At 38.6% G+C, this 11,087-nt stretch overlaps 3 protein-coding genes across 3 annotated transcripts; 1 reads left to right on the forward strand and 2 right to left on the reverse strand.

Moving 5' to 3' along the window:
- Positions 1-572: 572 nt before the first annotated feature.
- On the reverse strand, positions 573-3,444 carry LOC103835459 (CTL-like protein DDB_G0274487). The gene is made up of 6 exons (XM_009111638.3): positions 2,884-3,444; positions 1,868-2,512; positions 1,554-1,781; positions 1,364-1,480; positions 1,053-1,286; positions 573-964 (listed from the first exon to the last, which is right to left on the reverse strand). The coding sequence occupies exons 1-6, from the start codon at positions 2,947-2,949 to the stop codon at positions 785-787; spliced, it is 1,470 nt and encodes a 489-aa protein (XP_009109886.1). The 5' UTR covers positions 2,950-3,444; the 3' UTR covers positions 573-784.
- A 1,134-nt stretch (positions 3,445-4,578) lies between these two features.
- On the reverse strand, positions 4,579-8,414 carry LOC103835460 (protein ASPARTIC PROTEASE IN GUARD CELL 1). Its single transcript, XM_009111639.3, has one exon. The coding sequence runs from the start codon at positions 7,379-7,381 to the stop codon at positions 5,933-5,935; it is 1,449 nt and encodes a 482-aa protein (XP_009109887.1). The 5' UTR covers positions 7,382-8,414; the 3' UTR covers positions 4,579-5,932.
- Positions 8,415-8,649: 235 nt separating this feature from the next.
- LOC103835461 (GDT1-like protein 4) lies at positions 8,650-11,065 on the forward strand. Its single transcript, XM_009111640.2, has 13 exons — positions 8,650-8,882; positions 8,983-9,051; positions 9,322-9,381; positions 9,469-9,516; positions 9,648-9,739; positions 9,827-9,863; positions 9,954-9,995; positions 10,079-10,147; positions 10,244-10,288; positions 10,370-10,431; positions 10,514-10,586; positions 10,680-10,772; positions 10,869-11,065. Exons 1-12 carry the CDS (start codon positions 8,865-8,867, stop codon positions 10,749-10,751), a joined length of 687 nt encoding a protein of 228 aa, XP_009109888.1. The 5' UTR covers positions 8,650-8,864; the 3' UTR covers positions 10,752-10,772; positions 10,869-11,065.
- The last annotated feature ends 22 nt before the right edge of the window (positions 11,066-11,087 follow it).

Here is an 11,087-nt window from a genome sequence, read left to right on the forward strand (position 1 = left end):
AGAACAACACAGACCTGACGGCGGGAGATTTAGGACCTTGGGGATAAGGGACAATAGTTGTTGTAGTGAGCCCAAAGGGAAAGCCTGAGCTTGGGAGCTAGGGAGGAAGATTGGAGCGAGCTCCCATGTTCTTTGAGCAAAAGGACAGTGCATGAGAACATGTTCGACAGTTTCTAGCATCCCACAAACCTTACACGCAGGAGCAACTTAAAAGGCAAAATGTATAGGTTAGATTGAATACATTTTGATCAAATAACTCGCCCAGAGCCGTGCTTCAAGTGTATTCAAAAAGGCTTTCGTCTAGGGCCCCCAAAATATATGATTTTTTTAGAGTTCCAAATTTCAGAAAATAATTAGTAACTATGTTGTTGCATAATTTACTAAAAATGTTGGACAATTCATAGTTACTATATACAAGATATATGGGTCTAAGTTGACAATGTCATGATGATATCCACATAGTCACATTCAAAAATTCAACTCCAATGATTTAGAAAAAGTAGATTGATGGGGTCAAATGCTTGTGGCCGTTTAGTCTTGTGGCTAGTTCTGTTTTTTTTCTTTTCACTTCTTTTCACTTCTTCAGTAGATTAGATTTGATACACTTTGATCAAACAAATCGTCCACAACTTATATTCATGATTTGTCAAAAGGAAAAAGCATGAATCATTTGACAAAAGCATGAATCATTTGACAAAATAGATTTATCTCCGATTTTAACACCACTAATTGCATATGATAATCTACAGTTATGTAACTTGTTTATCCAAGAGACATGGGCTTATCAAGCGGTCGTCAAAACTTCACGAGCTCTAGCGCTACGATGCTGAAGACGACGGTGAAGCATCTCAGACATCTCAGTGAAGAAATCAGCATCCCATCTCTGAATCAGCAAAGGATCTTCAGCAAAACATATGTATATCGATGTCACCGCGCTCTCCACTACAACCATTCCTAGACCCACCTGAAAAAAAAAACACATTGTACCAAGGAAACATATTGAACAATTTGGTTTCATGTTGAAAGAGTGTACAAAGAGGGGAGAAACTTACAAGGACCATTCCCATCAACATAGCTGTGGAACCAACCATTATAACTCTGTCACTATATTTGATCCAAGCCCATATACCAATGCAAGAGCCTGTGATGAGTCCTCCAAAGATGGTTCCCATCAAAAGCACAGCACCTGAACAGTCATATGCAACAAGTGCCTCTACACCTGTTGATTGAAAGAGCTCCCATGCATCTCTTGCTGATCTGTTGAACCCTTTTCCATACACTGCAATCTATTAAAAAAAATCAAACAAAATTTTTATCATTATGATTCTTCATTTGGCTCATAAGAGTGACATGATTAGCTTACCTGGACATAGGCATACTTGTTGAAAAACCGAACTAGAGTTTCAACTAGATGAAACAAGAAATCTACACAGCAAAGAAGACATTCGTTTCCACAAATCTTGGACCGGACTCCCCTTATCTGCCAACACAAGTTGTATCAGTAACTAGAAAGAACAATAAATGGCACATCAGATAGAATGTGGAGACTATACCTCCCAGCGAAGTGTTCTAATAGCAGCAGTGAAGAGTGAACCATAACATATGCTCCCAAAAGACGTTGTCACAGCGTACCTAAGTGACTCTACCAAAGTACTAGGAGGCAAGGACGACGACTCTTCTTGACCACATTGAAAGAGAACATGAAACACCATCCCAGAAACTATCACATGTACAGTGTTACACAGCACAGCGCCTGTCCAGAACAAGCTAACCGAGAGAACCTGCATATAGACATGTTTTACTTTCAGACACTACTAAGCAGAACACAGAAACCATGTAATGAAAAACACAAAACTTGCCAGCTCACCACAAGAAGCCACCATCGTCCTTCATCCCCCATGCTCGACGCCACAACACCAGACGCTCCAAAAGACCAAAGAGACATCCACAAAAGCATGAACACCGTGAAAGCATGCGCCACCATAATAACCTTAGGAAGCCCCCAAACTAGCTTCAGCGCTTTCCTCAGAACCAGCATCGTAAAGGGAAGCCTGTCTATAACCGAAACAACATAAAGAAACTGCAAGAGAGCTCCGATAGCGAACGCCCCGCCCCAAAAGAACTGTCTGCACCAGAAACACAGGACACTGACCACAGCCAAGTAGGTGGTTAAGATGTGAACCGAGACTTTCATCATCTCGTTGGCGTAAGAGCCGAGAAGCAAGGACCAGACCCAGCTGATGAAGACTCCAATGCCGCCGGCGACGGCGTAGAGTGGCCAGTAGTCCTCGGTGAGGCCTTTGTGATTCTCCAAGAAGCCTTGAGTGTACCTATCGATGTTTAACCTGTCTGATATTCTAAACCTGTTGAGTCCGAGAACGGCGAGGACGAAGCCTAAGCATATGAGGTGGATCACGAAGATGGCTGACCAGAAGATGTCGTGCCAGTGACGTGACTCGCGGACAATGGCTCGGGTTCCTTCTCCACTCCTTCTACTACTCCTCTGGAGAGACTACAAAATCATCAAAATGAACAATAAAAAAACATTGATTTGATTCACATGTTGTCTAAGCAACGATAATGAATCTTCTTTACAGTACAATGCAAACACTTTATAGTGGTCAGACTCACGGAAAAGAGAGTTCTTTTTATAAAAAAGAAGTGATTTTGCAACTGGCCCGTGATTTTAAGACACAAAATGTGTGGGAAACAATATTAAGTTCAGGCAAGATCTAACACGAGAAAAGACAAAGACTTTATGCAATGAAGTAGTGTAGAAAGCAAAACCCAGAAAGGGATTCTCAAATCATAGACAACTGCTTCGTTTATTGTTTAAAAACCCAGATCGAGTATTTAAGGAAGGGTTATAAAAAAAAGGAGAACCTGGTCGCCGGAGGAAATGGAGGCGTAATCGGAGGAAGGAGAGGCGCTGTTGGTGGAGTCACTCATGACGAAAGTAGGAGGAGGAGAAGATTCACTGACTGGAATCAAGTTTCATGGGAGCATCTTTGAATAATATGAGAGAGAGAGAGAGAGAAAGGAAGGGAGAATAGTCAAAGAAAGAGAAAAGTAAAGGATTTGAGAAAATGGTTTATGATTTGAGTCAAAGAAATATATATTTGATAAAATGATCAGAGTGAAGAGAACGTTTCCGGCGAGAAAATTAAGTTTTTGTCAGCGAGTGATTGAATTCAGACAGAGAGAGAAACAGCGGTTCTTCTACTTCTACTTCTACTTCTACTTCTTCGTCTTATTGGATAAGAAGCGTAAACAGTTTCCCGAGTGGTCGTTTTCGGACTCTCCGTAACTTATTCGCTTTTATTTCCTTTCTCAAAAATGTTTTCTTTTCTTCTTTTGTTAATTGCTTTATTTCTGTTTCTAGATTACAACTGTAAATGATTTTTTCTTTTTATATTTAAGTACTTACTGATATAAATAATAATAAGTTAATAAATTATGACTCAAGTTTACGTAATGTCAGAAAACCAAGAAAATTAAACTACGCATGTACGTTATAGTTTTCTTAAAATGATTTTTTTTTTAACTTACACAACTTATAGACTTCTTTAAATGATCATTTTAAAATTTAAGTGAGTTCCTCTCAGTATTCAACTTAATTTGGGTTTTATTGAATTGATTTTGTTGGTTAAATTTTGAAGTGTAATTAGACCATCTCCAATGATTTACTCTATGTTTTTTTGTAAATAGAATAACTCTATATATGTTCCAAAAAAAAAGAAGAATAACTTTATATATAATAAAGTTGAATGTTGTTCCAATAATACTCTATTTTAGAGTGAACAATAGAATGATTAACAAAAAAAAAATTACTCTATATATAGAATAAACCTATTTTTTACTCTATTATTATAGAGTGAAAAATAGAATATCATTTATGCTTTTTTTCTAAAATAGAAAATAGATTGGAGTTGGAAATGCCTTCTAGGCCATGCTGATTTAGTCTCAAACATTCATTATCGTGTGCATCATAATGTAGTCATTTGTGTGTACGTATCATAATGTAGTCATTTACAAATTTAAATGAAGCGGAGTAAATTATATTTTCACAGACCTAGCCAATCGCTTCAAAGTTAATGTGGTGTGTGTAGGTTTAGTATACTTTTAGGTAATGTATAGCCTACATTTGGTATAGAATATAAATATACAGATATTTAAAAAGGACAAGTCAAAGAAAAAAAAACAAAATCATATACTGAAACTGACAAATTGATGAGAGTAAAGAACACAAAAGTGTTTATGGAATAATTATATTAGACTCTCATGAAAATAATGTTACAAGATGCATTGTTTATATAGAGAATAAATCAAACTAATTTCCTAAACTAATATGGAATAGTATATAATAGATAATGATAAACTTTCTATTCTAATATATTGATGTATATCTTAATATTGACTATTGGATTGGATCGATCTTCTAGATCTCCTAATACCCTCACTCAAGCTCATACGTGGTAACACGTATGAGATTGAACAATCTTCAAATTAGGTGGTAGAAGTAGCTCATGCACTAATCGTTGCTGAGGCTTGATGAATGTCCCATAGCTTGCGATTTTGCAAGTAGAGATAGATGATCTGAGTTTTGGTTCGAATGTTTGTTTTATCCATCCTACAATGAGATGATTGTTTGCTTTGCAATCTTCACGGTAGGGTGAATCGGCTGCCGGTAGACTGCCGTAAAGAAATCTGAATCTTCGTGAGCTAATAGCCATACGAAAGTTGATGAATGAATGTGAATTGTTGAATGAATTTTCCTTGCTTCAAATCGAGAAACAAAGGAATAGAGAATAAGTTTGATGATTTGCGATTTTGCAAAGACACCAAGACTATGATTGAATAAAAATCTTCTTCTTCAAGTCGTGAATAAAGAAGTTTTTGAATGAGAAGTGATTGTTCTGCGATTTTGCAAGACAACACGAGAATAAGGATGTTTTTGATGTTTTTAGTTTTGTTCAGGCTCTGATACCATGACAAATTGATGAGAGTAAAGAACACAAAAGTGTTTATGGAATAATTATATTAGACTCTCATGAAAATAATGTTACAAGATGCATTGTTTATATAGAGAATAAATCAAACTAATTTCCTAAACTAATATGGAATAGTATATAATAGATAATGATAAACTTTCTATTCTAATATATTGATGTATATCTTAATATTGACTATTGGATTGGATCGATCTTCTAGATCTCCTAATAGAAACGTACACCTAATTATTTCAGTACCACTGTACCAAGAAATGTTTTCCCATGGTGGTGAAAATAAGTGTCAGGTTTATTTGCTTGTTTTCTTTTGCTTAAATGAAGTAAGTTTAATGTCAAGCATGCAACTGTGACAGTAAAAGAGTGTTTGTTTCAGATGAACAAAGGCGAAAAGTAAAAAGGTTGACATGAAAAAGTAGAAAAGGTTGTTTAGTGACAAAATGATTGACGCGAATGGTTGCCACTTCATTTGTTGTGATGGCAAGTGGTGGCATCATGTCTTCGCCACCTCTCTATGTCCCATGTTCTCTTCTTTTTTCTAATATCTAATTAATCATATAATTAATTCCATAACCTCATCTCCAACTCCAACTATCCCAGTTTTTTTCTTAGTTTTCAAAATTAGTATCGTGTATATTCTACAAGTGTTAAACACGTGAGCATCTTTAGTTTAGATAATGCTGGAAAACAGCATCAACAGATAATCATGTACGTAATCGAATCAATACGAATTAATGGTCATTGCTTCGTCGTGATTCGGGAACTATAGTATAGATAATTACTTAACGACATAAATAAATAACTAGATAATGCGTAATTAAAGACTTAATAATTGTTGAAGCAATTCTACTAATATTTTTCAAATTAGCAGAAACAAAATAAGGGAATTAATTAGCCTTCTTTTCTTTCATTCGGATATTAAATGCTTAGCATTTATTCGCCGAGAATCGAATAAGCGAATTCGCCAGATCGAAACCGACACGTGTCCCTTGCTGCTGCACGTTACCGATGATCGCAAGCGAACTCGCCGTCGGTGCAAACGCTAAACAGAAAGTCCCCACCGAGTCAACCGGTATCATATAATTCTTCGCCGGCAAAGCCAACATGTTCCCGCCGGGGAAATGAAAAGCCACCGACGGGACCTCAATAGTCGTCTTACCCGACAGATCATAACACGTGTCGAACATCGCAACCTCGCCCGCTCTCTCCAAATCCGTCGTCCCTTTCACAAACGCGTCTCTGAGCGAGTCGTAGACTCCGGTCTGGAGCCGAGTCACGGAGGTTCCCGAGTCGATAATCACCCCTCCGCCTCCTGACTCGTCCATCTCGAAAGAAGACGCCGAAATCTCGAGCATCTCGCCGCCGACGCTTATCCCGGTGAGTCCAAGGTAGTAAAACGTGTCGAGCTGGTGGTTGCGCATCAACGGAGCCACGACGGCGTCGTTTGGGATGTCGGACCCGAACTCGACGGTGGAAGACGAGTCCGAGTCGCGGTCCACGAGGCAGTAAGAGAACGACGTCGTGTTGAGCTGCGACGGGAGAGCGAGCAACCCGCCGCCGAGTCCGAGCAAACCGGCGGCGCCGACGAACAGCCCTTGGTTGCTGTGCCCGCACCCGACGGCGACGTTGTCGACGGAGGCTGAGCCTATGGTGAACGTCTCGGTGGCGAAGTCGCCGGCGGTGAAAGAACCGTCGCCGTATGAAACCTCGTAGAGACACGTGGCGTTTCTGCATTCGGAGGCTTCGAGGGCTTTGCACTGCGGAGCGTCGCAAGAGAGAGTGGCGTAAGAGGAGGAAGTTGTCGGCTCGAAGATGGGTTCGGTTTGGTGGTAACACTCGGCGCAAGGAGCGCATTGTAGCCAGTTAACGTCGCTTCCAGTGTCGAGCACCATGTAAACTTCACGCGCCGGGCTTCCGATTCCTACGCGTGTGAAGTACTCGCCGCTTCCTTGAGTCGTGCCGGAGATTAAAGGAGCTTCGATCTCTTCCTGCTCCGTGGTGTACATTGTGTGCTTGAGATTGGCTCTGGTTATGTTGTTGATTGCTAGGTTTAAACGAGCCGTGAGGGATTTGACTCGGGTTGAGTCACGGTGGAGTCTGGCTAGTGTGAGAGAGTTGTAGTCTGGGTGTTCGGTTCCTCGGACGGAAGCTCGTGAGTGAAGCTGCAAGCTAAATGAAGATGAAGTAGGGTAGTGACTCTGTTCTTCTTGCTGGTTTAACCGAAACGACGACGCATCCTTCGTTTTGCGAATGGAGTCAGTGACATCGAGAGTAGTTGTAGTGGTCACGGAGATCTTTGGCAAGATTCTTGAAGTAACGGAAGAATGTGAAACGAGGAAGAAGATGAGTAAAAGAAAGCAACGGTGAGAACACATTTTTAGTTTCGGACCGTTAGATAGACTGAGACAGAGAGAGTGTCAAGGACAAGACAAAAGTGAGTTTTGTGTTGAGGTTTTGTAGATTCCAAGAAGATTTATATACTACAAGAATCTTTCAAAGAAACAAGAAGATATATAAATGGTTTAAGGGGAGGAGGAGGTTTATTCATCGTCTTTAGGTGGGAAGGTTAATTAAACTTTGTTTTATGAACTCAATGCGGTTAGTGTGGCTCTTATGAGTATATATCTATGTTGTTTAAAATCTCATCACTTTTTCATCTTCCTCCTTTATTTTAAGTAGAAACTCGGCTACTTTTGGCCATGAACTTAGGCTTTTGCTAATGACTTTCAAGTAATTAACAGCTCATACATTTCAATTGCTATGAATCTATGCATATATTAAAGCTTTATGTAGCTAAAGAACGTACCTAAGAAAGTAAAAATAGAAGCTACGACTCTAAACTTGTATATATATAATACACACTTGTGCATAGATTTTGCATATCATATGGCAAATGGCTTTTGAAAAGTTGTGTCTAGCCAAATGGGGACTTGAAATTGTGAATTCATGGTCCCTCATGGGCCTGAAATTGTATGCAACGTTTCATTTGATGATTGGGCCCATCTAAACTACATGATGATTAGGCCCACTGATTCGACAAGTCTTCTAATTTTGAAAAAGAATGAAATAAGAGTACTCTGCAACTTTATTTTATACAAGAGTATTCATATATTATATCGACACTGAGTTTATAATTGAATAAAATCTGAGTTAAAATAAGTATAGTAGGATAAAATCAATTCAAATTAACTGATTTGGTGAATCAAATCACGTCCAGATCTGAGTTAACAACATTTTGTGATGCTTAGTATGGAATAAAATCGGGTCATAGTAATAAGTATAGTATAATCAAACCAAATTAAGTGCTTTCATAAATCAAGTCATCTCCAACAAGAGCTTGGTCAACTTCTCTTAAGAGTTTGTATAAAATAAGATAAATATAGATGCTATTGGCCAATCAGTTAATCTCCAATCAGTATTAGGCAGTTCTTACAAGCTATGAACGTGTGTATATATATTCTCCATGTGATGTCCTTATCAGTGGTGAAGCGACAATACATCAGCACAGTGACGCTACCAAACGAACATATGGTAGCATTTTTCTACAAGTCAAGTTGGGTTATCCGGGTCCCACAAAATCGTTGGATACCATTGCGACACGTGGAAAGATCCCAAGCGTTAAAGAATCCGAATCATATTCTCTCAAAAGCCTCCAAACTAAAATAAAATAAAAAAGCATTCATCTTTTGTGCACACTTCAACAAACTTTGTTCCGGCCACGCTCTCTCTTCTCCGTCCGAGCGTCGTCTCTCTACTCTCTCTCCGTCGCCGAGTGTCCGAGTAGATCACTCCGCTGACTCCATCTGAAGAAGATCGGAGTTTTGTAGCTGATTCGCTGTTGATACTAATTCAGCAGCCATGAGCTCGGTTTTGCAGGTAAGCTCGATTTTATCTGAAAGTTCGAATTTTTATCTATCTGGGTATCGTTGTGGAAGCTAATCTGAGTTTACGGTTGATGGGTTTTTCTTAAAAAAAGGGTTTTACGAAGTCACTCGCCATGACTTTTGTCTCCGAGATTGGTGATAAGACCTTCTTCGCCGCCGCTGTAAGTGTTTGCTTTCTATAGTTTTGTAGGGTTTAAGGTTGAACAAGTCAATGGCTTAGAAAGTTTTAAGGATCTTTGAGAAAGTTTCTGTTTTTTCGTTCTTTTGCCCAATTTGTTTAGAGGAGGTTCTTGTAGCTTTTATAGTTCCATTCTAGTTTAGTATTGTTTCTGTTGGTTTAGGATCTGGTGCTGTCTCTTTGAGATAGTAGTAACATTCTTTTGTTGTTATCTTGATTTGTAAACTTAATCTTTTTGTTTCTCTTTTATTAGATTCTGGCGATGCGTTATCCTAGGAGACTTGTGTTGGCTGGTTGTGTATCGGCTCTGATTGTAAGCTTTCTTTGTGTCCTTTTGACTATTGGTTTAAGTGTCCTCTCTCTTAGTTTTTAAAGCTTTATGTCTTTTTTGCTAATTTAGGTTATGACTATCCTCTCTGCTACTGTTGGATGGGCTGCTCCAAATCTGGTATGTTTTTGGCTTTTGTAATACTTTTTGCTGGAACTTGGATTGCAGTTTGATTTTGTCTTTTTTCACCAGTTCCGGAAAGTTTGAATCTTTTTACTGAATGTTGTATGATATCAAACCATCACTTGCAGATCTCTCGCAAATGGACCCATCACATAACAACGTTGTTGTTCTTTGGTTTCGGGCTGTGGTCTTTGTGGGACGGTTTCAAAGAAGGAGGAGGGTAATGCTTTTCTACTACTTCTTCTTCAAGTTTTGATGTCATGAGGATAATGTTCAGGTTATCTGATTCTACTTTTTTTTGTGGCAGGGGTTCAGAAGAATTGGCTGAAGTTGAAGCAGAACTGGTCTGTTTCATCTTTCATCACGCTCCTTCTCACATTTTTAGATAAATGCTTTTTGTGGTTTTTGACTTTATTGTGTGTTTATCATCTTAGGATTCTGATATGAAGGCTAACGGTAAAACCGCAAAAGATAAGGTATGAAACCAAAAAAAAAAAAAACAAAGATCACAGACTGCGTGTGCTATATGTTTTCACAAAACCATATCTTGTCATTGTAGACTGAAGATGAGAACAAAAAGCAGAAGAGGCCATTCCTGACACAATTCTTCTCTCCAATTTTTCTCAAGGTGAAACTAAAGAACCTCTCAGAATCTGCTCTCAATAGCAGTAGAACTTTCTGAGTTTTAGATTCATGTTTGTTTGCTCTCTCTCTCTTCTTGCAGGCATTTTCGATTAACTTCTTTGGTGAATTTGGTGACAAGAGTCAGGTTTAGCTCTCTCACTTTACTCGATTGATTCAATCTAAACGTTTCAAACGCTCACCATAGCTCTTTCTTTATTTTTAATAGCTTGCTACAATTGGTTTAGCCGCGGATGAAAACCCGTTTGGGGTGGTCCTTGGTGGAGTTGTGTAAGTTTTTAACCGTTTTGTGTCTGCATCACAAAGTTATGTGTTTGAAAACATTGTCGCTGACCAATATGTGCTTACACAGGGCACAGCTTGTGTGTACGACTGCTGCTGTGATTGGTGGAAAGAGCTTAGCTTCTCAGATATCCGAACGAATAGTAAATATCTCTTGTTCTATAATCCCATTTTGAGAGAAAGACTCCTCAAGTTTTAAAACCGAGTTTGTCTAAATGTTGTTGTTGTTATTGCAGGTTGCTCTTTCTGGTGGAATGCTATTCATTATATTTGGAATCCAATCGTTTCTTACTTCTGTTGAGGCCTAAAAGCTTCACAAGACCTTTCTGGTATGAATCTGACTCCTAATATATTTCTTATATTCATCATCATTCATATATGCAATGGTCTTATGTCTTATTCCGCTGGTTTTGTGAAAAATGCAGGGCTGTAGGGAGAGTTGAAGATGACGATGAAGAACGTTGCTATCTATACTTTCTTTAGATATGTAATCTTGATGCTTAGATGTTTACACAAGTCATTACAAAAACAAATCTGAAAGTTTATTTACTGTGAAAAATAACATTAAAATGGGCTGAAGCAGCCATTTGACTTCAATAAAGTTTTGGTAATCTTTGGTTAATTCCATTTTTTAATTAATGCAT

This window comes from Brassica rapa, chromosome A08, assembly GCF_000309985.2.
Source record: "Brassica rapa cultivar Chiifu-401-42 chromosome A08, CAAS_Brap_v3.01, whole genome shotgun sequence".
Classification (NCBI taxonomy): Eukaryota; Viridiplantae; Streptophyta; class Magnoliopsida; order Brassicales; family Brassicaceae; genus Brassica; species Brassica rapa.

Coding starts and splice junctions, on each gene's coding strand:
- LOC103835459 (XM_009111638.3), bottom strand. CDS start 2,949: ATGAGTGACTCCACCAACAGCGCCTCTCCTTCCTCCGATTACGCCTCC. Junction 1,782..1,867: donor GACGATGGTGGCTTCTTGTG/GTGAGCTGGCAA, acceptor GTCTATATGCAG/GTTCTCTCGGTTAGCTTGTT. Junction 1,481..1,553: donor TTAGAACACTTCGCTGGGAG/GTATAGTCTCCA, acceptor TTGTGTTGGCAG/ATAAGGGGAGTCCGGTCCAA.
- LOC103835460 (XM_009111639.3), bottom strand. CDS start 7,381: ATGTGTTCTCACCGTTGCTTTCTTTTACTCATCTTCTTCCTCGTTTCA.
- LOC103835461 (XM_009111640.2), top strand. Junction 9,382..9,468: donor GTTGTGTATCGGCTCTGATT/GTAAGCTTTCTT, acceptor TTGCTAATTTAG/GTTATGACTATCCTCTCTGC. Junction 10,148..10,243: donor TCTCTCCAATTTTTCTCAAG/GTGAAACTAAAG, acceptor CTCTTCTTGCAG/GCATTTTCGATTAACTTCTT.